The sequence below is a fragment of the Phocoena sinus genome, chromosome 1 (assembly GCF_008692025.1).
Source record: "Phocoena sinus isolate mPhoSin1 chromosome 1, mPhoSin1.pri, whole genome shotgun sequence".
NCBI classification, from domain to species: Eukaryota; Metazoa; Chordata; class Mammalia; order Artiodactyla; family Phocoenidae; genus Phocoena; species Phocoena sinus.
The window spans coordinates 145,083,870-145,110,130 of NC_045763.1; the positions used below are offsets into that span (position 1 = coordinate 145,083,870).

Consider the following 26,261-nt stretch of genomic DNA (forward strand, 5'->3'; position numbering starts at 1 on the left):
GTATAGTCTCACATAGTAGAAAGTGCCTTTCAACTATTAACTACCTCTTCCACTACCAGGTATGTGACTTTAAGTTACCTACCTATAAAAATGGAAATAATATCTACATCACTAACTCAAAGAGTTGTTAGGACTAAAAGTTTTCACAGATGTAAAGTGTTTAGAACAATGTAATGAGCACTCAAATTTTTATTTGTTATTACTAGCTGATACAAGATTTGCTCATAAGATAAAAACAAAATACTGAGGAATGCAAGAAATGTTTAGCTCATAATCCTACAGAAATGTTACTTACCTAATTTAATAAACAATATTATACAAAATAGATAATAAAGAATAAATCTTTAATGAAACAAAATAATAAAAACTGTTCTAGAGGAACTTAAGGGAAGTAGTAGGAAAATACGCCACAATTCTACTTTAAATCCCTAGTTCAAAAACATTAACCTTTTAGTGTTTCTGAGTATGCAGTAAAAAGAAACTCTTATTATACAGCATCTCAAAGGTTTTGATTAATGAAGAGTCAATCTGGGGGGGAAGGAGTTCAGATATGCTGGAACATCCAAATATGGTGGTAAATCAGCAAATGCTCCCCAAAAGGCAATGATGAAACTAGAGAAAACTGTCAAAACAATTTTACATTTAAGAGCTCTGGAAATTAACCAAAAAACATAAAGCAAATGAATAAGTGGCTACTCATAAAACCACAGAAGCCCCGGTGAGAACTGTGGGGGTCTGTGACATTCTTGCCTGAGGTTGTTCATATATTCCCTCCCAGCTGGGTTGCCATGGTAATTATACAAGGGAAGACAAGCCTTAAAAACAAGCAGATCACCTGCAGAAGAGGCTGGCATGATTTAGACTTAAGCACAGAAAAAAGTTCCCCCCCACAAAAAACAGTGTTACCAATAATAGTAGCAATCTTAGTGCCAAAGAAATGGCAAGAACAGTGGCTCAGCAAGCATGAAGTTGTAGTAAGCAAAGGACCAGCACATTAGCCAGACATTTAGCAGGAAGATCCAGAAAATAACATGGCCATAAGGGTTCTTAATAAGTTCTCTACCTATCCATGCAGGAAAAACCAGAGACGGATCAAGCTATCTGCAAATCCCTGGCAAACCATGAGAGGGTGCACATGCAGAGAAATGCAAGAGATCCCAAAGGAAAACAAAAGCCAGGGCAAACTTTAAAACTGCTTGAACCTTGAAAACACACAAAGAATCATCAGCATAAGGGAGAAGCATATAATGAAACAAAGTGTACAAGCAAAGGCCAATCACTGGCTGACCCAAGCTATGCTTATACAAGGCACCTAGCCCGGTTTAAAACTACAATAAAGATTTTAAGCTGAGCAGAGATATTAGCAGTCACACACCGTACATCAAACAGACTACACAGATTTAGTACAGACATGTTACTGAACACACTAATAAAACAATGGCAACAACCCTCAGGGGAAAAAAATTAGAACACAGAGTTGCTATAATATATTATCCAAATTTTTCAGTGTTCAACAACAAAATTATGAGACATACAAAGAAAGAGTAAAGTGTGATGATGAATGGATACACAGAATGTGGTATATTCATATCCACTTAATGGAATATTATTCAGCCATCAAAAGGACTTAAGTACTGATACATGCTACAACACAGATGAACCTTGAAAACATTAAGCTATGTGAAACAAGTCAGATGCAAAAGGCCACATACTGTATGATTCCATTCATGTCCAGAATAGGCAAATCCATCAAAACAGAAAGCAAATTAGTGTTTGCTAGGGGTTGGGGCAAGTGGGGTAGGAGGGGTGAATGCTAACGGGTATAACGTTTCTTTTGGGGTGATAAAAATGTTCTGAAATTAGATAGTAATAATGGTTTCATGACCTTGTGAACAAACTAAAAAACACTGAACTGTATGCCTTAATTGGTGCATTTTATGTAATGTGAATTAATCTCAATTTTAAGAAAGAAAGAATCAGATGAAAATCCTAGAGTTGAAAAGTATAGTAACAAAATTTTAAATTCTCTAGAGAAGTTCAACAATACATTTGAGAAGGAAGAATAACCAATGAACTTGAAGATCAACAGAAACTATCCAATATGAACATCATAAGAAAAAAACTGAATAATAACAGAGAACCAGGGAGAGCTGTGGGATAATATCAAGCATACCAACTTACATGTAATAGGAGTACCACACATGAGAGAGGAAAAAGGGCTGAAAAAGAATATTTGAAGAGGTGAGGGCATAAAACTTCCAAAGTTTGACAAAAATATTAATCTACAAACACAAGAAGATAAATTAAACCCAAAATAAAATAAACAGAAACAGATCAACAGCTAGTCACGGTTGAAAGACAAAGGCTAAATTCAGAAAGAAGCAACAGAAAAAGACTTATACACTGGAACTACAGTATAATTAACAGCTGACTTCACAAAAAAAAACAATAAAGGGAGCTTCCCTGGTGGCGCAGTGGTTGAGAGTCCGCCTGTCGATGCAGGGAACACGGGTTCGTGCCCCGGTCCGGGAAGATCCCATATGCCGCAGAGCGGCTGGGCCCGTGAGCCATGGTCGCTGAGCCTGTGCATCCGGAGCCTGTGCTCCGCAACGGGAGAGGCCACAACAGTGAGAGGCCCGCATACCACAAAAAAAAAAATAAAATAAAATAAAGGACAAAAGACAGAGGAATGATAAATTCAAACTGTTAAAAAGAACTGTCAATCAATAATTCTATACATCCAGCAAACTATTCTTTTAAAATGATGAGTAAATAAAAACATTTCCAGACAAGGACTGGGAGACTCTATTGCTAGCAAACCTGCCTTGCACAAAAAAAGAAACTACAATCCTTCAAGATGAAAGGAAATGACAACATATGGTAATTCAAATCTACCTGAACAAATAACACCAAAAAAAGGAAATATGAGGGTAAATAAAAAGACTACATAAATATATGTTCTTCTCTCTTCCTCCCTTAACTCTTTGAAAAGGCATCATAACACTGTATTGTTCAGTTTACATTTGAGGTATACGATAATATAACAAAAAAGGAGGAGTAAATAGAGCTCTATGGAGCAAACTTTCTATATTTTACTGGAATTAAGTTAGTATTCTTCTCAAGTAAATTGTCATAAGTTAAAGTGCATATTTTAATCCCTAGAGCAAACAGTAAGACTATAACTTTTAAGAACACACACCTAAAAAAAAAGAGTTTAAGTGGTATAATAAACAATACCTATTTAATACAAAAGGTGGTATAAAGTAGAAAAACAAAAGAACAAAAAATATGAGACATATAACAAATAGCAAAATGGCAGACAAAAGTTCAATCTTATCAATAATTAAATATAAAAGGACTAAATACCACAATCAACAACAGCAATTTGCCTACTGAATAAAAAAAACTATATATAGTGCACGTAAGAGTACCCTTTAGATTCAATAATACAAACAGACTGAAAGCAAAAGAATAAAAGAAAAGTACCATGCAACTGTAAGAAACCTAGAGTGCCTATATTAAAATCACACAAAACAGACTTTAAGACAATAAATATTACTAGAAAGAGGGGCATTTCATAAGGTTGAGAAAATCAATTCATCAGGAAGATATAACCATTCTATGCCAAAAAAGCCCCCAAATGAAGTAAAAATTAACATAACTGAAAAGAAAAATAGAAAATTCAACAATAATTAGAGACTTCAATACTTCAATCTCAATAATTGCTAGAACAACTAGACAGAAGATAAGCAAGGATAAAGACAACAACACTATCAAGTAACTTGAATTAACAGATATTTACATAAAACTCCACCTGACAACAAAATATACGCTCCTTTCAATGTTGCTAGGAAATAAATCAGGTCTTAGTAAATTTTAAAGGAATGAAATCACACAATGTATATTTTCTTTTTTTTTCTTTTTATAAATTTATTTATTTATTTTTGGCTGTGTTGAGTCTTCACTGTTTGAACTGAATAAAAGTGAAAATAAAACCAAAATTTATGGGATGAGGCTCAAACAATGCTAAGAAGAAAATTTATAGCTGTAAATGCCTGTTAGACAAGAAGAACCATCTCAAATCAATAACTTAAGCTTCAGATTTAAGGAATTAAAGAATTAGATAAAGAGCAAAGTAAACCCAAAGCATGCGAAAGGAAGGAAACAGAGTTTAGAACAGAAATCAGTGAAATGAAATAGAAAAACAGAGAAAAAAATCAATGAAACCAAGTTAATCCTTTGTAAAGATCAACAAAAATATCAAACTTTTAGCTAGACAGGTCAAGAAAAAATAGATAAGACACAAATTACCAAAATCATGAATGAAAGAGGGGACATCACTACCATACCTATAGAAATTTAAAACATTGGAAGGAACACTATGAACAAATTATAGAATTTAGATGAAAACTCCTAGGAAGATACAAGTTAACAAGCTGATTCAAGAAGAAAGAGAAAATTAGAATAGACCTACAACAAGAAAATGAACTGAATTAGAAATTTAAAATCTTCCCACATCAATTCCACTCCTAGGTATATAACTAAGAGAAATGAAAAAATATGTCCACACAAAAACTTATATGCCAGTATTCATAACAGCATCAGTCATAATAGTCAAAAGGAGAAGACAATCTATATGTACAACAACTGATGAATGGATAAACTAAATTTGGTATATCCATGGATCCATACAAAGGAATATTATAAGAAGTATAAAAAAAGGAATGAAGTATGGATACAGGCTATAACATGGATAAACCTTTAAAGTATAATGCTAAATGAAAAAATACAATTCCATTCATAATAGCAACAAAAGAATAAAATATTTCGTAATAAATTTAACAAAAGACATGCCAGACTTATACCTGAAAATGGCAAAACATTGCTGAGACAAATTAAAGAACACAAATAAATGGTGAGTTATTTCATGTTCATAGATTAGAAGACAATATTGTTAAGATAACAATCCTCCCCAAGCTGAACTACAGATTTAATAAAATTCCAATCAAAATTTCATCGGAATTTTCTGTTGATATGGACAAGCTGATACTAAAACATTTTATGAAAATTCAAAGGAATCAAAATTGCCATAACATCTTTGAAAAATACAAATAAAGTGGGAAAACTTACACTTACTGATTTCAAAACATATTATAAAGCTACAGTAATCAAGAGAGTATGTACTGGTAAAAGAACAGGCACATAGATCAACAGAAGATGTCAAAAGTCCAGAAATAAAGCGTTACATGTATAGTCAATTCTTTTTCAGCAACAGTGCCAACATACTTCAATAGGGAAAGGATAGTCTTTTCAACAAACAGTGCTGAGACTATTTGATATTCAAGTGCCAAAAGATTAATTTAGACTGTTACTTCACACTATACACAAAAATTAACTGAAAATGGATCACAGACTTCCAGAAAGGAATGTAGGAGAAAATTCTCTTGACTTTGGATTAATCAAAGAGATCTTAGATATGACAACAAAAGCATGATTCAGAAAAGAAAAAAAATGGTAAATTATACTTCATCAAAACTAAAAACTTTTGCACATCAAATGACACCTTTAAGAAAATGAAAAGACAAGCCATACACTCGGAGAAAATATTTGCAAATCACGTATCTAATAAAGAACATGTATCCAGATTACATTTGGAACTCTGCCTGCCAATGCAGGGGACACGGGTTTGATCCCTGCTCCGGGAAGATCCCACATGCCACGGAGCAACTAAGCCTGGGTGCCACAACTACTGAAGCCTGCAGGCCCTAGAGTCCACGCATCACAACGAAGAGTAGCCCCTGCTCGCCGCAACTAGAGAAAGCCTGCACCTAGCAACGGAGACCCAACACAGCCAAAAGTAAATTAAAAAAAAAAAATCACACAATACCAGGTGTTGGTGAGGTTACGAAATTGAAATTAATACTACAGTGAGACACCATTATACACATAGTTATATTTTTTAAAGCACACGATACCAAGTGCTGATGAGGTTGTAAAAGAACCAGAGCCTTCATACATTGCTGGGGAATGGTGAAGTCACTTCGGAAAACAGTTTGGCAGTTTCTTAAAAACATAAACTTACCGTAAGACTCAGCAATTCCACTGCTCAATATCTACCTGATATATGTTTTCTATATGAAATGAAATTAGAACATTTTCTCACACCATATACAGAAATAAACTCAAAATGGATTAAATGTTAGACTGGAAACTATAAAACTCCTAGAAGAATACACAGGTGGAACATTCTTTGACATAAATCATAGCAATATTTTTTTGGATCCATTTCCAAAGGCAAAGGAAACAAAAGCAAAAATAAACAAACGGGACCTAATTAAACTAAAAAGCTTTTGAATAGCAAAGCAAACCATCAACAAAACGAGAAGACAACCTACTGACTGGGAGAAAACACTTGCAAATGATATGACCAATAAGGGGTTAATATCCAAAATACATAAAGAGCTCATACAACTCAACATCAAAAAAACAGTCAACCCAATTAAAAACTGGGCAGAAGACCTGAATAGACATTTTTCCAAAGACATACAGATGGCCAACAGGCACATGAAAAGATGCTTAACATCATTAATCATGAGAGAAATGCAAATCAAAATCACAATGAGACATCACCTCACCCCGTCAGAATGGCTATCATCAAAAAGACCACAAATGTTAGCAAAGATGTGGATAAAAGGGAACCCTGTGCATTGCTGATGGGAATGTAAATTGGCGCTGCAACTGAAGAAAACAGTGTGGAGGTTTCTCGAAAAACTAAAAACAGAACTACCATATGACCCAGCAGTTCCAATACATCCAAAAAAAAACAAAAACATAATTCAAAAAGATATATAATTTATGTCATAGAGTGTTCTGCCTATGTTTTCCTCTAAGAGTTTGGTAGTGTCTGGCCTTACATTTAGGTCTTTAATCCATTTTGAGTTTATTTTTGTGTATGGTGTTAGGGAGTGTTCTCATTTCATTCTTTTCCATGTAGCTGTCCAGTTTTCCCAGCACCACTTATTGAAGAGGCTCTCTTTTCTCCATTGTATACTCTTGCCTCCTTTATCAAAGATAAGGTGACCATATGTGTGTGGGTTTATCTCTGGGCTTTCTATCCTGTTCCATTGATCTATATTTCTGTTTTTGTGCCGGTACCATACTATCTTGATCTGTAGTGAGGTGGATGGACCTAGAGTCTGTCATACAGAGTGAAGTAAGTCAGAAAGAGAACAAATACCGTATGCTAACACACATATATATATGCAATCTAAAAAAAAAATGGTTCTGATGAACCTAGGGGCACGACAGGAATAAAGACACAGACATAGAGAATGGACTTGAGGACACGGGGAGGGGGAAGGGGAAGCTGGGACGAAGTGAGAGAGTGGCATGGACATATATACACTACCAAATGTAATATAGATAGCTAGTGGGAAGCAGCTGCATGGCACAGGGAGATCAGCTCGGTGCTTTGTGACCATCTAGAGGGGTGGGATAGGGAGGGTGGGAGGGAGACGCAAGAGGGAGGAGATATGGGGGTATAAGTATGCATATAGCTGATTCACTTTGTTATACAGCAGAAACTAATACAACACTGTAAAGCAATTATACTCCAACAAAGATGTTTTAAAAAAAAGATATATGCACCCCAATGTTCAGAGTAGCATTATTTACAATGGGCAAGATATAGAAGCAACCTAAGTGTCCATCAACAGATGAACAGATAAAGAAGATGTGGTGTGTATATATACAATAGAATACTACTCAGTCATAAAAAAGGATGAAATTTTGCCATTTGCAACAACATGGATGGACTCGGAGGGTGTTATGTTTAGTGAAATAACTCAGAAAGATAAAGACAAATACAGTATGATATCACTTATATGTGAAATTTAAAAAATAAAACAAACTGATGAATATAACAAAAAAGAAACAGACTCGGATAGAGAGAAACAGTGATTATGATTGGGGAGAGGAAAAGGGGGAGGAACAAAATAGGAGTAAGGGATTCAGAGGTACAAACTACTATCTATAAAATAAATAAGCTACCAGGATATACTGTACAACACAGGGAATGTAGCCAATATTTTATAATGATTATAAATGGAGTAAAACCTTTAAAAATTGTGAATCACTATGTTGTACACCTGAAACTTATATAATGTTGTAAATCAACTATACCTGAATTTAAAAATATATATATATGTGGAAAAAGAAACTTTGTTGTATGAGACAAATAAACCCTTTTCTTGTTTAAGATAATATGGTGAGTTTTGCTGTTGTTATTGTTTACCTGCAGCTAAATAACCTTCAAAGACCATATTTACTGATCTCTACGTAAAGAAACTAAGCATCACTGTTGTGATATTACCAAATCAGTATTTCTCTCCTGGCAAGCACACTGCTTAAGATATCTCCAAATATTTTCCAAGACTAGCTTGACTTCTCTTAAACTGCCCAATTTTTTCTTCCTTTCCTTTTGTTTCTCATTCCACAAAGCCTAAAAATAAGTGTCTTCCAGCAACAGTTACAATTAGGAATTCCCAGACCCAAAAGAAATAGAATGAGCAGCTAGCTTTCATTTAAATTGTTCAGTCTATGATCTGACCTCTGTATCCCTTTTTTAGCCCTTGGCATGTGTTAATTTCCAAGACTGCCTTTCACAATTTCTATAGAGCAATATTCTTCTTGCTTACTAATGCTGCCATGGGATTTCCCTGGTGGCACAGTGGTTAAAAACCCACCTGCCAATGCAGGGACACAGGTTTGAGCCCTGGTCCAGGAAGACCCCACATGCCACAGAGCAACTAAGCCTGTGCACCACAACTACTGAGCCTGCGCACTAGAGCCCGGGAGCCGCAACTACTGAACCCGTGTGCTACAACTACTGAGCCCGTGTGCTACAACTACTGAAGCCCGCGCGCCTAGAGCCCATGCTCCGCAGCAAGAGAAGCCACCACGATGAGAAGCCCGCACACCACAATGAAGAGTAGCCCCCGCTCGCCACAACTAGAGTAGCCCCCGCTCGCCACAACTAGAGAAAGCCCACGTGCAGCAACGAAGACCCAATGCAGCCAAAAAAATTAATTAAAAAAATAATAATAAATAATGCTGCCTTTTTCTAAAAGCATAGATTCGCTGCCACATAGAAACAGTTGTATTTAGTAAAGAGCTAAATACTGTATCAATTTGACTTGGCCTTTTATCCTAAATATCTGCATTAGGTCATGAGCAGAAGCCAAATTTATCATCTCAGCCGCGTTTGCAGAGTAATGAAAAATTAAGAATTAAGTCAATCAGCAAGAATCTTATTGTTACTACAAACTTTTCTACTACTCTATTTCTAAGTCGTAAGTTTATAATATCTTTCAAAAGATCAACTTCCTTCAGTAAACTAAAATAGGTCATAAAAAAAATAAATTCCTTTTGTAGATCCTTTGGTATATCCTTTTGTAAGATCCTCATATACCTTGCTGCCTATATGGTCTAAGAAATGACATATATACAATTGAGTAGATTTTTAGTTAAAGAAGGGAAAAAATAATTATGGCACAATCATCTAGCTTTTTTCTAGAGAGCTAAATGAAATAGGAAAAGACATTAATACTATAAATAAAGACATTGATATTAACCGACAACTAGCACAGGTTCAATACAAAATAAGCTAGAAAATTATTATTTAAAATGATAATGAACGCAGAATGAAGGCATTACATGTCAAGAAACTTAAAACACTACTATCCAAACATCTGTGGTAATACAACTTGTACTAGTCTACCTCTTTAAGTTGTACGGTGACTATTTTTGTTCTATCTTTACATAGCTTAGTCTAATTAGAACAAATTTAATATAGACTAACAGAAAAGAAGCCTACTACTGAAAGACACCTCAAAAAGTGAAGAAAACTACTGGAGTTTCATCATATTTAAACATTTTAATGTATTTCAATTATGATGGAGTAAATTAGATAATCTCTAAACCCTCAGCATCAATTTTTTTTAATCTGTGAATCGAAAATTATATACAGTTCTACATGAGAAACAGAAGACATGCCATAGACATTGTTATTTAGCTATTAACTTCTACTTACTTTAGTGAATTATGAAATTCAAAAGTAAATGACATTTTGTTTTAAAAACAACTTGAATCTTGCTTTACTACAAATTAGAAAACAAAGACATTTAATAAAATACAAAATATTCCAGAAAGAACACCAAACCTTGAAAAAATCTTCAAGCTGTTTACTGTTATAAAGAGCAGGAATATTGGCAGAGAACTGTAGCAGATCTTCAGCACACTGTCTCCTCTCTTCAATAACAGTTTCATCAAATCGTCCTAGAATTAAATAAGAATCAACACTTAAGGAAAGAAAGATCAAACACTGATTTATGTTAGTTTATGTTCACAATTTAGAAAGCAGCAGCAGGCCTATCACTGCCTATTTGCTCTGCTTATCAGGCAAACTTCTGAAGTCAAATCTAGTCTCTACAATTGGAATCAGTAGTGCTCCCACCAGAAAAGAAAATAATGTTTCTGATAAAACAAGAGGCAGAGCTGTGAACTAGTAAATAAATAATGCAGTGATAATCTAAAGCCTGTCAATATAAAAAACTTACCATTTAAGAGGCTGCTAATTTGAAACTAAAGTTGAAAGCAGAATTAATAAAGAACTCAAATGCTTTTCTATAGTAATTTAATACTGTAATTACTCATATAATTTTCCCTTTCCCACTCTTTTTTGATTTATAAACGGAGCTGAAGAGAGAAAATTATGAGAACATCTGTATGTCAGTGGGGTCAAAAACCTCAGCTTGAAGCAAAAAGCTTTCAAGCCAAATTCCATGTGTGATGCTGTCAGTGTACATGAAAGCACACTTGTGAGAAAAAAGAGAACACACACAGCACAGTGAGCTCTGGTTTGCAAGGTGATCGAAAGGTGGTTTTCAAAGAATTTTTTTTAATGATATATACAGTTTGAATGCTGATAAGACATTCTCAAATATGACCATTTTGTACTACTCTCAGATAAGATTACCGGTTGGCATTTGTCACATGCCATGTATCATACTGATTGCAATTTAGGTTCAAAAAAATACAAAATCAAAAGAGCAACACATCCCATACTTAAGTGGCTTCGCAAAATGTTAACAGAAAACTGAGGTATAAAGAGATTCCTAGTTATAGGCACCACAACTTATTGGAAGTAAGTCAACTTCTTTGCAGTTATCACTACAAAGAAGCAAATGAAAGAAAGGGAGGAAAAAAAGAAACAGATGGACTAAAACAGAGCCCTCACTTGCTTTAGTCAAAGCATTAAACTACATCTGAGAGCACAAAGGGAAAAGAGGTTACTTTTGCAGTGCCACACTTCCTGCAGTAGCTCAACAAGTATTTAATATAACTATAAAGTAAGGAAATTTATTTTTTTACTAACTTTTTAAAATATCACCTCTATTTTCCACCCACTCAGAAACACAATTAATGATTAAATTTTGGTGTGCTAACTAAAGTTGTGCCAACTCTCTACTCTCCCTTGTTTATGGGGAAATCTGTTTCAAAATGCTCAACTCTATTGTAAAAACACATATTTACAAAAAAGATGTTCTAAACTAGGAAATGTCACATCTAATCCAACATACTTTAATTTAAAACCAGCCCTTATGTGTAAGATTATACTATATCCCAGCTAAAAAACTGGACATAATAAGTAGACTTTGTGGAAAATAACAGATTGAGGTTCAATCATGTTGATTTTAATCATGATATCACCTTAAAATGGTCAACAATGTTTTATAGAAAGTGAACAGGTTTTTTCTATGGAATGTAAATAAGCAAGGTAGCATGATCACATTAAAAATGCTTGTCAACCTAAAGATAAAAAAGAGAGAGAGAGAGAGAGATTCCTAGTTATCCTACCCACGGCAAGAATTTGAAACTGAACCACTAAATACCTCAGCTCAACGTGTCTCATGCTTATGGTGAAATGTCTACTTCATGATAACTAAAAGAAATGGTTTTAGAGTTAGACCTGAGTTCAAACTACTTGCTCTATCATTCACTAGCTATAAAATCTTAGGCAGATTATTTCCTAATTTACAAAATGGAGAAAATGTACTTAAATGTACATTAAAATGTACTTAAAATGAGCAGTTCCATATCAGGCACATAGTAAGCACTTAATAAACCAATCATGGTGTCTTTAAATCTTCAAATACCATCATAGTGTCTGGCATACAGAACATGCTAATATATTTTTGTTGACTGTATGAGTGAATAATAAAAGCACAGAAACACTTTCTAACACAAAGAACTATCTTACAGTGGAACATTCTATCCTAGAAGATAGTCATCTTTCACTGAGAAGAAATTTTAGGGACTTCCCTGGTGGTCCAGTGGTAAAGAATCCGCCTTCCAATCAATCCCAGGTCGGGGAACTAAGATCCCACATGCTGCAGGGAAACTAAGCCGTGCACCACAACTATTGAGCATGCATGCCACAACTAGAGAGCACGCATGCCACAACTACAGAGCCCACGCACTCTGGAGCCTGCACGCCACAACCAGAGAAGAGAAAACCTGCACACCACAACTAGAGAGCAGCCTGCGTGCCGCAACGAAGATCCCACGTGCTGCCAGACCCGACACAGCCAAAAAAAGAAAGAAAGAAAAGGAAATTTTAACAGTGGGTCCATAAACAACCCCCTATGCTTAATGGATGGGTTACAACAATCCTACCAAACTCCACACATATGTCCACAGATACATTTTTCTAGGGAAAAGATCTGTAACTTGTATCAGCATCCTCAAAGAGCCCAGGCCCAGTAAAGGTTAGCAGGCAAGTGGCAATCAATTAGAGGATTCCTAACATTCAGTATGCTACTTCATTTACTTTGGGATAGCCAGCTGCTATCCCCATATCTGTTCTCGCCTTCTTTCTAAGTAAAATAATCCCCAATTTCTAACTAGGTACATGGCGGCCCAGGGGGAAAAAAAAAAAAAAGACTACAATTTCCATCTTGCCTTGCAGTTACATGTGGACACGGACTAAATTCTGGCCAATAACATATAAACAATAGTTATTTTGCAGATTACCAGAAATCTCTTTAAGAGACAACTGATATACACCCTCACCTCCCCACCTCCCACTTTTTCTTCTATCTCCTTTTCCCTTTCCAAGAAGGACTATGATGTGGGAGGTTAAAAATGATATAGCAACAAGGCAGGAGCTTGGATTCCTGATTATTTTGGAGCTGCCCTGCCTCCTATGCTACCCTGCATAGCCTACCTCCAGAGCTTATGCCATGAGAAAAAAATTGACGTCTATCTGGTTTTAAGTTTTGTCACAAGTAACCAAATCTAATATAATCCATTATGCTAAATCTACTTTCCTATTAGTTTCCAGTTCATACGCAACAAGTACATTAAATTAAATTCTTCCAATGACAAAAAACACATCTAAAATGACGCTGCTAGCATACCTATCAATAATATTATCTGGAAACAAACTTCTAAGAGCCCTAACATGTAGAGCAAATTCTGTGGCCTGAAAACAATCTAAGATATTCAATCTTGGGAAAAAAACCGCAGGCCAAACAGGTTAAAATGACAGCTAAATGTCCATTATTCCTTGTTTTGCCTAAATAATAAATTAAGTATGCATCGGTGCTTATGATTATTGTCCAACATATTTATCCTTTAAACAAAAAAGTAAACTGCAGTACCTGTAAATTAGTATTTATGTGAGCATCTGCAATCTCAGAACAGAAATCCAGAAAATGCACACATTATATTATGCTTCAACCCACAAGACCACCTGATATTATCTTTAAATGAACCAACAACTTGTTGAAAAATTTTAATGAAAAACTTCCTAATATTTGATGACATCCTAAAAAAGTCTCATTTACTGGCTGAAACAAATACATAAAAATTTAGCCACTTTAATCCTAGTGTGATCAATGACTCATCCCACCTCCCTATTAAACTAGATTTAAATGCTTAAGCAACAAGCATATCACTTCTAAATAGAATAAACATGTCAAAAGTGTGTGTGTCTTTGTTATATTTCTATTGATCTATGCATTTCTATTCCACTAAACTTGGACAAGCAGAGATGAAATAGAACATTTTTCAGAATGGAGTAAAACCAAAATTAAAGGCTAATGCATTAAAAGGTTCAATTACACTGAATCCTATCATCAGAACTAATATGATGAAAGAACATGCTCACTTCTTTGTTCCTAAGATATTTCAAAATAACAACAACAAAAAACAGTATTGGCAGCACGAAGATAAGCAGATGAATTTTAATGCAGTAACTACTGGCCCTAATATATGTTACAAAGCCACCTAATTTGAAAATTAGATTAAGAGTTAGCAAGATTCTAATGGTAGACAACACACTAATGGCTATTCTCAAATTGTTAATCTTTTAATATCATCAACCTCCCTTAAAAGGCAACAACAAAGAGAAATTAATAAACAGGTGCCTCTCTTAACAGTGCTTCAAATTTCCATTCACAGGAATGGAAATTTTTTTATTTTCCTGTGAACAGAGTAGAAAATTTATATGTAATTGTGATAGAAAATGTAAAACAAATTTTTCCTGAGGTTTATTATACAATATTACATATTACATACTATATTATTTGTGTGTGAGTATGTACATATTATCTTTAAGCCACTCCACCACCTCCAAATTACTGAACAGTGGTCTGCTATTAAAAGCTGCAGAAGGAAAATTAAACCAAAACCTTCTAACAAAGCTGGTAAAGCATCGGAAATAAAGTCTCTCTCTTTGATTTATAAGCTGCCTTTGAGATTTTCTCTATGTTTTTTTTAATTACGTAGAACACCTCCTGAAAGCAGCGTTCACAACTTTTTTTAAATGCAAATGCCGGTGACCAAAAACTGATTATAAAAAACTACAAGTTATCCTTGACCAGTAAGAAACTAGCCAGAAAAGCTTGGTGCTAATTCTTAACTGTATTAAAAATTCATTCACAGAGTAAAAAGAAAAAGAGGGAGGCCAACGTTCTCAGGTGTGAATTCCCTCTAGTCAACAGCACGAAGAACATACTTCTAGTTAAACAAGCTGGATTTAAGACTCCGAGAAAGTATACTATGGGGAACCCTGAGGCATTTCACTAAGAGGGTGTTAGAAAGGACTTACAGGATTTGAGCCTGTGTTAGGTGCTTTGGGGAAAGATTCAAAGAAGTGGGGCTTTGTTTGCCCTGGCTTGGATGCTGTCAGGAAGTAGGAGTAATCTATGATTCTGTTAATTCTATCTAATTCTATGATTCTATGATTTTAATAAATCTTACTATGAGGCAAGAAGAATGAACAGAGGCTAAGGCTGTGATTTATAAGAAAAAAAGCTGTAGTCATCACGATAGCCAGGATGAAGATATGCTTGATCATTTTTGTGACTTGAAAAATGTTTTTGTCTGTGTTCAGACATGATTACAGAGTGGTCTCGTTTTAGTCTTGATCCAAGGACACAGAGTGGCCTTGTCTAATGTTCCTGTTCTGTGAAACTGCTTACGTTCAACAGAAGAACAGCACAGCCAGGCCAACTTTAAGAAACACCAAAGTCAACCAAATAGGTAGTGTCGGGCCAGTTCTTTCTTAGATCTGTCAGGAACTGCTTTGCCTTTCTCACAGGAAATCATAGTGTGAGGAGAGATGTAACAAAGCAAACAAAAAACAATGATCTAATCATGAGAAAACAATCAGATCAAGATTGTGAAACCTACAAAACAACTGTCTCATACTCTTTAAAAATGTCAATGTCATGAAAGACCAAAAAAATGCATAAGGAATAGTCTAGATTAAAGAAACAAACCTAGAGGCATAATCCTGGATCCAAAAAAGAAAAAAATCTAAAAAAAACATTTTTAGAATAACTGGAAAAATCTGAATATTGACTACATATTTGATAATAGTATTATATCAATGCTAAATTCCTTGAGTGCTAAATTCCTTGAATAATATGGTATTGTGAATATAGGGGAAATATGGGAAGTAGGGATGAAATGTCACAATATCTCCAACTTATTCTCAAGTGCTTCAGTAAAAAAATGATACACACACACAGAGATACAGGAAAATGTGGCAAAATGTTCATCAGTGAACTTGGACAAAAGGTATATAAGTGTTCACTACACTGTTCTTTAGGGTCTTTTGGTAAATTTGAAAATTCTACAAGTTAAAAAAAATTGAAGAAAAATAAAATGAGTTAAGTGTCATATTGGTGAGATGTAGAACCAAAAGGGGAAAACAACTAACTCAGCCTAAAGGAAACAGAACTTCCTAGAAGATGAGACAGCTAAAAATCTTAAAGGCTAACCAGAACGTTCTCAGTGGAACAGTGCAACACTGAAGAAGGAGACAGAGAAAGTGCAGTATATTGGAGGAAAGGCAGACCGAGCAACAGATGAGCGCTAACAGTAGCTGACATTGTGTCAAGCACTGAGCTATACACACTACAGATATGATCCTCAGAACAGGAAGCTGTAATCCCTAACTCACCAATAAAAAAATAGGCTCAGACGTTAATTTGTACAAGATCACACTGTTAAGTAAATAATGGAGAGAAGATTTGGGCCTAAATCTATCTGACTCCAAAAGGCATGTTCTTTTCACTGTAACACTAGAAGAGTAACTACATATCCAATGGTTCTGTAAATTACAATAGGACTCTCTTTTGCAGCTGAGGCTTATGCACTAAAAATGTGAGAATAGCTAAAAGACAGATGATTAACCAACACTTCCCTCCATACAACCACAGCTGCTGCCTGCAAGGTTCACTGCAACTATAAGTATTACAAATGGACTGTACCATTTATTGAAAGAGATAAATTGCTCACTTACTAAGATTAATAAGAAAATTTCACTCTTTAATATATAAGGATGTGGAGAAAAGCTGAAAATAATCCACTAGCAACAGACAATAATAGCTAAGAACCTCAACCAATTCCGAAGCCACTCCCTTTCACCCAGTGACAAGCTTATTGTTTAAGAAGCCGGGCTGTACATCTCCCAACATTAAAGTCACAGCTACTTGGGTGCAGTTGAATTCCACAGTACAGAACATATAAGGCAGAAAGTAAAAATATCCCTCCACCCACATCATCACAGGTTATACACATTAGGTATGACTTCACACAAATATGTATGTCTATTTAAACACAGATGGGATCTTACAAAACATATTGCTATGCAACATTTGTTTTCTGTATCTTAAAAATATATATTGGACATCCTTCTATATCAGTCTATCTCAAATAGCTGCAGAATTCTATTTATTGGCTAAATTATGGCACATCCATAGAATCACACAGTGGGAAAATTCAGTGTCAGTATTGAAAATGTTTCAAGGAAACCCATGTGTATATACATATATGTGTGTTCATATATGTGCTGTGTGTTCTCAAAGTTTGGTCCACAGACAGCTGGGGGTCCCCCCGAGGGCCTTTTAAGGGATCAACAAGGTCAAAACCATTTTCATAATAATACCAAGACAGAAGTTGCATTTTTCACCACATTGACATTTGCACTGATAATCTAAAAGCAATGGCAGTAAAACTGCTGACCTCTTGGCATGAATCAAGACAAAACTATACTTACTAGTACTCATATTCCTTATTGCCACTCACTCATATTAAATTTTTTTAAATGCCAGTTTCACGTGAGAATGTCCTTGATGAAGCAGTAAAAATTATTAACTTTATTAAACCTCAATCCTTGAGACCATTTCTATTTTTTTTTTCTTTATTTTTGGCTGCGTCGGGTCTTAGTTGCAGCGTGCAGGCTCTTTGTTGTGGTGCGCGGGCTTCTCTCCAGTTGTGGCGTGCAGGTTTTCTCTTATGTAGTTGTGACGTGCAGGTTCCAGAGGACTCTGTAGTCTGTGGCATGTGGGCTCTAGGTGAGACATGAGAGCTCAGTAGTTGTGGCACACGGGCTTAGTTGCCTGTTCCAGTTCCCTGACCAGGGATCGAACCTGTGTCCCCTGCATTGCAAGGTGGATTCTTTACCACTGGATCACCAGGGAAGTCCCTGAGACCATTTCTTTTTAAAAGTCTATGGGTAAAAAAAAACTATAACTACTCAGACTTGGATATTTGACAGATATTCTCTCAAAAATAAACAGCCTAACACTTCAAGTAAAACAACCAATGGCATTGTTTTCAGTGATGAAATTCAAGCTGTCAATTCACTATAAGCTTGACAGCTTCGCAATACTTAAAAAATGTCCTTTAGAGATCTGTGATGATATTAACAATTTCTGATATATAATGAAATGGGTCAACATTTTCAAGATCTGCATAACTCAAGGAACCCATCTTTTTCAAATGATCAATGCATGATGCTACAAGCTCATGCATAAGTAAAATATCCATTCAAATCTAAGACAGACCAGATGGATTTTTTTTTTTAATTTTTTACGTTTATTTTTTTTTTTGCCTGTATTGGGTCTTCGTTGCTGCACCTGGGCTTTCTCTAGTTGTGGTGAGTGGGGGCTACTCTTCGTTGAGATGTGTGGGCTTCTCATTGTGGTGGCTTCTCTTGCTGAGAAGCACGGGCTCTAGGAGTGCGGGCTTCAGCAGCTGCAGCACACAGGCTCCGTAGCTGCGACACGCAGGTCCTACAGCATGGGCTTCAGTAATTGCAGCACGTGGGCTCAGCAGTTGGAGAGCACGGGCTCTAGGGCGTGCGGGCTTCAGTAGTTGTGGTGCATGTGCTCAGTAGTTGTGGCTCACAGGCTCTAGAGCACAGACTCAGTAGTTGTGGCCCATGGGCTTTGTTGCTCTGCAGCATGTGGGATCTTCCCGGACCAGGGATCGAACCCATGTCCCTGCATTGGCAGGCAGATTCCTAACCACTGCACCACCAGGGAAGTCCCCAGACTAATGGATTTTAATACAACAAAGTACCAAAGGTTCATTGACAGGGTTTCAGATTCTATAATGCAATTAAACCTTTAAGAAATTACTGCTGTGGGGGGGCAGGGTCAAGATGGCAGAGTGGGAGGATGCAGAGTTTGCATCCCCCCACAACTAGGGCACCTAACCAGATGCTGGTGGGGGACCTAAACACCCAAGGGGACAAGAGGAACCCCCAAGTGATAAGGTAGGACGTAGGGGGGAGCAAGGGGGGAGGAGAAGTAGAGGCCGAACGGGAACAGCACCCCTGAGGGGTGGCTGGGGTAGGGAAGAGGTTCCCAAGCCTTCAGAGACCCTTGGGGATTCAGAGGATCAGAGGGGAAAGCGGCTAGCGTTTCCCCTGCCCAGTCGGGCCCTGGGAAGCCTGCTGGGGTCCCAGGCCAGGTTCTCTGCCCTCCGAGGCCACTTCTGGCCACGTGGGTCCTGGGGGCGTGGGAGGGACGGTGGGGAAAGAAGAGGAGAGGCGAATGGGGAGGGACCCTCAGGGATCGGAGGATCAGGGAGGTAACGCAGCTTGCATTTCCCCCACCTAGGCAGGCCCCGGGAGGCCTGCTGGGCTCCCCGGCCTGGTCCTCTACCTTGCAGGGCACCCTCCAACCGTGTGAGCCGTAGGGGCATGGGAGCAAGGTGGTGGGGGGAAAGGAGAGAGGAAGACAAGGGACCCTCCAGGAATGGAGGATCGGGAGGAACGTGCCTAGCGTTTCCCCTGCCCACTCGGGCCCGGAGAGCCTGCTGGGGTCCCAGGCCTGGTCCTCGATCATCCAAGATCCCCTCCAGCCATGTGGGTCCTAGGGGCGTGGCAGGCGGAGGGGGGGAGAAGAGTAGAGGTGAACGGGGAGGGACACTCTGGGATGGGAGGATCAGCGGGGAGAAGCGCGGCTAACATTTCCCCAACCAATCCGACCCTGGGGACCCTGCTGAGGTCCTGGGCTTCATCATCCACACTCCGAGGCCAGAGGCACTCCAGGGCCCCTCTGGCTGCACTGAGCCTATGCCCCGCCCCCATCCTCCCAGGGCCGTGGGTCCTAAACCTAGACCCCACCCCCACCTAATCCAAACCCCTCCCTAAGCCCCACCCCCCCACAGCCAAGGCCTTTTCTGCTTGTTTTTCTTTTCCCTCTTTCTTGCTACTGTGGATCTGCCTTATCTTGTTATTGTTTCATCTATATTTTTTATAACATATCTGTTAGTTTTCTAATCTTATTTTATTTTTTACTCTTTGTTATTGTCTCCTCCCTTTTTTTTTCTTTGCCACCCAACGTGGCTTGCGGGATCTTGGTTCACGGGCCAGGGGTTGGGCCTGAGCCCCTGTGCTAGGAGCTCTGAGTCCGAACCACTGGACTAACAGAGAACCTCAGACCCCAAGGAATATTAATCAGACTGAGGTCTCCCGGAGGTCCTCATCTCACCACCAACACCTGGCTCTACCCAACAGCCTACAAACTCCAGTGCTGGAAGCCTCAGGCCAAACAACCAGTAAGACAGGAACACAGTACCACCCATTAAAAAAAAAAAAAAAAAATGAGACAACAAAAAACCATGTTACAGGTAAAGGAGCAAAGTAAAAACCTACGACCAAATAAATGAAGAGGAAATAAGCAACCTACCTGAAAAAGAATTCAGAGTAATGATAGTACAAATGATCCAAAATCTCAGAAACAGAATGGAGGCACAGATCAAGAAAATACAAGAAATATTTAAGAAGGACCTAGAAGAACTAAAGAACAAACAGAGATGAACAACACAATAAATGAAATTAAAAATACACTAGCAGGAATCAACAGCAGAATAACTGAGGCAGAAGAATGAATAAGTGAGCTGGAAGACAGAATGGTGGAAATAACTGCAGAGGAGCAGAATAAAGACAAAAGAATGAAAAGAATTGAAGACAATCTCAGAGACCTCTGGGACAACACTAAACACACCAACATTCCAATTATAGGGGTCCCAGAAGAAAAGAAAAAGGAAGGGTCTGAGAAAATATTCGAAGAGATTATAGTCAAAAACTTCCCTAATGTGGAAAAGGAAATAGCCACCCAAGTCCAGGAAGCACAAAAAGTCCCATACAGGATAAACCCTAGGAGAAACACACCAACACACATATTAATCAAACTATCAAAAATTAAATTCAAAGAAAAAAATATTTAAAGCAGCAAGGGAAAAGCAAAAAATAACATACAAGGGAATCCCCATGAGGTTATCAGCTGGTTTTTCAGCAGAAACTCTGCAGGCCAGAAGGGAGTGGCAGGGTATACTTTAAGTAATGAAAGAGGAAAACTTAACAACCAAGATTACTCTACCCAGCAAGGATCTCATTCAGATTTGATGGAGAAATTAAAACCTTTACAGACAAGCAAAAGTTAAGAGAATTTGGCACCACCAAACCAGCTTTACAACAAATGCTACAGGAACTTATCTAGGTGAAGAAAAAGACCCACAGAAACAAACCTAAAATAATTAAGAAAATGGTAATAGGAACATACATATTGATAAATACCTTAAATGTAAATGGATTAAATGCCCCAACCATAAGACACAGACTGGCTGAATGGATACAAAAACATGACCTGTATATATATGCTGTCTACAAGAGACCTACTTCAGACCTAGGGACACATACAGACTGAAAGTGAGGTGATGGAAAAAGATATTCCATGCAAATGGAAATCAAAAGAAACCTGGAGTAACAACAGTCATATCAGATAAAATAGACTTTAAAATAAGACTGTTACAAGTGATAAGGAAAGACACTACATGATGATCAAGGGAACAATCCAAAAAGAAGATATAACAATTATAAATATTTATACACCCAACATAGGAGCACCTCAATATATAAGGCAAATGCTAACCATAAAAGGAGAAATCAACAGTAACACAATAATTGTAGGGGATTCTAACACCCCACTTACAGCAACGGACAGATCATCCAAACAGAAAATAAATAAGGAAACACAAGCTTTAAATGACACAATAGACCAAATAGATTTAATTGATATTTATAGGAGAGTCCACCCGAAAGTGTCAGAATACACTTTCTTCTCAGTGCACACAGAAGATTCTCCAGGATAGATACATCTTGGGTCACAAATCAAGCCTTGGAAAGCTTAAGAAAACTGAAATCGTATCAAGCATCTTTTCCAACAACAAGGCTATGAGATTAGAAATCAATTACAGGAAAACGACTGAAAAAAATCACAAATACATGGAGGCTAAACAGCGTGCTACTAAATAACCAAGAGACCACTGAAGACAACAAAGAGGAAATTAAAAATACCTAGAAACAAATGACAATGAAAACACGACGACCCAAAACCTATGGGACACAGCAAAAGCAGTTCTAAGAGGGAAGTTTATAGCAATTCAACCTCACCTCAAGAAACAAGAAAAATCTCAAATAAACAATCTAACCTTACACTTAAAGCAACTAGGGAAAGAAAAACAAAGAAAACCCAAAGTCAGTAGAAGGAAAGAATTCATAAATATCAGAGCAGAAATAAATAAAACAGAAACGAAGGAAACAATAGCAAAGATCAATAAAAGTAAAAGTTGGTTCTCTGAGAAGATAAACAAAATTGATAAACCTTTAGCCAGATTCATCAAGAAAAAAAGGGAGAGGGCGCAAATCAAAAAAATTAGAAATGAAATAGGAGAAATCACAACTGACACCGCAGAAATACAAAGGATTATAAGAGACTACTACAAACAACTATATGCCATTAAAATGGACAACCTCAAAGAAATGGACAAATTCTTGCAAAGGTACAATTTTCCAAGCATGAACCAGGAAGAAATAGAAAATATAAACAGACCAATCACAAGCACTGAAGTTGAAACTGTGATTAAAAATCTTCCAATAAACAAAAGCCCAGGACCAGATGGCTTCACAGGCGAATTCTACCAAACATTTAAAGAAGAGCTAACACCTATCCTTCTTAAACTCTTCAAAAAAATTGCAGAGGAAGGAACACTCCCAAATTTGTTCTATGAGGCCACCATCACCCTGATACCAAAACCAGAAAAAGATATCACAAAAAAAGAAAATCACAGATCAATATCACTGATGAACACACACAAAAATCCTCAACAAAATACTAGCAAACAGAATCCAACAACACTTTAAAAGGATCATACATCATGATCAAGTGGGATTTGTCCCAGGAATGAAAGTATTCTTCAATATATGCAAATAAATCAATGTGATACACCATATTAACAAATTAAGGAATAAAAACCATATGATCATCTCAATAGGTACAGAAAAAGCTTCTGACAAAATTCAACACCCATTTATGATAAAAACTCTCCAGAAAATGTGCACAGACAGAACCTACTGCAACATAATAAAGGTCATATATGACAAACCCACACCAAACATCATTGGTGATAAACTGAAAGCATTTCCACTAAGACCAGGAACAAGACAAGGATGTCCACTCTTGCCACTCATTCAACATAGTTTTGGAAGTCCTAGCCATGGCAATCAGAGAAGAAAAAGAAATGAAACGAATACAAATTGGAAAAGAAGTAAAACTGTCACTGTTTGCCGATGACATATTATACATTAAAAATCCTAAAGATGCCACCAGAAAACTACTAGAACTAATCAATGAACTTGGTAAAGTTGCAGGATACAAAATTAATGCACAGAAATCTCTTGCATTCCTACACACTAACAACGAAAGATCAAAAAGAGAAATTAAAGAAACAATCCAATTTACCATCGCAACAAAAAGAATAAAATACCTAAGAATACACCTACCTAAGGAGGCAAAAGACCTGTACTCAGAAAACTATAAAACGCTGATGAAAGAAATTAAAGATGACATAAACAGATGGGAGAGATACACCATGTTCTTGGATTGGAAGAATCAGATTTGTGAAAATGATTATACTACCCAAAGCAATCTACAGTTTCAATGCAATCCCTATCAAATTACCAGTGGCATTCTTCACAGAATTAGAACAAAAAATTTTTAAATTTGTATGGAAACACAAAAGACCCTGAATAGCCAAAGCAATCTTGAGGGAAAAAAACATGGAGCTGGAGGAATCAGGCTCCCCGACTTCAGGCTATACTACAAAGCTACAGTAACCAAGACAGCATGGTACTGGCACAAAAACAGAAATATAGATCAGTGGTACAGGATAGAAAGCTCAGAGATAAACCCACACACATATAGTCACCTACTTTATGACAAATAAGTCAAGAACATATAATGGAGAAAAGACAGCCTCATCAATAAGTGGTGCTGGGAAAACTGGACAGCTACATGTAAAAGAATGAAATTAGAACACTCCCTAACACCATACACAAAAATAAACTCAAAATGGATTAAAGACATAAATAAATTTAAGACCGGACACTACAAAACTTTTGAGGAAAACAAAGGAAAAACACTCTTTGACATAAACCACAGCAATATCTTTTTTGACCCACCTCCTAGAGTAATGAAAATAAAACCAAAAATAAACAAATGGGACCTAATGAAACTTAAAAGCTTTTGCACAGCAATGGAAACAATAAACAAGATGAAAAGACAACCCTCAGAATGGGAGAAAAAATTTGCAAATGAAGCAACAAAGGATTGATCTCCAAAATATACAAACAGCTCATGGAGCTCAATATCAAAAAAACAAACAACCCAATCAAAAAATGGGTGGAAAACCTAAATAGACATTTCACCAAAGATGACATACAGATGGCCAAGAGGCACATGACAAGATGCTCAACATCACTAATTATTAGAGAAATGCAAATCAAAACTACAATGAGGTATCACCTCACACTGGTCAGAGTGGCCATCATCAAAACATTTATAAACAGTAAATGCTGGAGAGGGTATGGAGAAAAGGGAACCCTCTTGCACTGCTGGTAGGAATGTAAATTGGTACAGCCACTATGGAGAACAGTATGGAGGTTCTTTAAAAAACTAAAAATAGAACTACCGTATTACCCAGCAATCCTACTACTGGGCATATACCCTGAGAAAACCATAATTCAAAAGGACACATGTACCCCAATGTTCATTGCAGCACTATTTACAATAGCCAGGACATGGAAACAACCTAAATGTCCAATGACAGATGAATGGATAAAGAAGATGTGGCACATATATACAATGGAATATTACTCAGCCATAGAAAGGAACAAAATTGGGTCATCTGTAGAGATGTGGATGGACCTAGAGTCTGTCAGTCAGAATGAAGTAAGCCAGAAAGAGAAAAACAAATATCATATAGTAACACATATATGTGGAATATAGAAAAATGGTAGAGACGAACCTATTTGCAGGGCAGGAATAGAGATGTAGATGTACAGAACAGACATGTGGATCCAGGGGGTGATGGGGAAGGTGGGCCGAATTGGGAGACTACGATTGACATATATACACTACCATGCGTAAAACTGATAGCTAGTAGGAACATGCTATAAAGCACAGAAAGCTCAGTTTGGTGCTCTGTGACAACTGAGATGAGTGGGATGGGGGGGGCGGGGGAGGGAGGTCCAAGGGGTAGGAGATATAGGTAGACATACAGCTGATTCATTTCATTCTACAGCAGAAACTAACACAACATTCTAAAGCAATTATACTCCAATTTTAAAAAATGTTAATAAAAGAATAAGAAATTACCGCTGTCTACTCAGTCACAGAAAAGAATAAATTTTGCCATATGTAACAACATGGATGTACCTGGAAAGTATTATGCTTAGTGAAATAAGGCAGAGAAAGACAAATACTGTATATTTTCACTTACATGTAGAATCTAAAAAATAAAACAAACAAATGAGTATGACAAAACAGACACACAGATACATAGAACAAACTAATCGTTACCAGTGGAGACAAGGTTGAGGGGAGGGGCAATATAGGAGTAGGGAATTAAGAAGTACAAACTACTAGGCATAAAATAAATAAGATACAAGGATGTAATGTACAGCACAGAGAATATAGCCAACATTTTATAACTTCAAATAGACTATAATTTTTAAAAATATCAAAGCACTATGTTGTACACCTGAAACTAACATAATATTGTAAATCAGCTAGACTTCAATAACAGAAAAAAGGAGGAATTTACCACTGTCAAGCTCTATGTATCAAAGAATATCTTCAATTATCTGAAGAGCTATTAAAATACTCCTCCCTTTTTCAACTACATCATCTGTGTGACCCTAAATTTTCGTCATATACTTCAACCAAAACCACCACCACAGACTGAATCCAGAAGCAGATACAAGAATCAGCTGTTGGGACTTCCCTGGTGGGGCAGTGGTTAAGAATCCGCCTGCCAAGGTAGGGGACATGGGTGTG

The 26,261-nt window shown here is 37.0% G+C and overlaps 1 protein-coding gene across 3 annotated transcripts in view; it reads right to left on the bottom strand.

Moving 5' to 3' along the window:
* Window positions 1-26,261, bottom strand: part of RPS6KC1 (ribosomal protein S6 kinase C1) — a 232,740-nt gene that overhangs the window by 151,808 nt on the left and 54,671 nt on the right. For all 3 annotated transcript variants that reach the window (XM_032637882.1, XM_032637891.1, XM_032637899.1), the window contains exon 4: window positions 10,220-10,335. In XM_032637882.1, coding sequence (XP_032493773.1) covers window positions 10,220-10,335 — 116 coding nt within the window. The remainder of the gene's footprint in view (window positions 1-10,219; window positions 10,336-26,261) is intronic.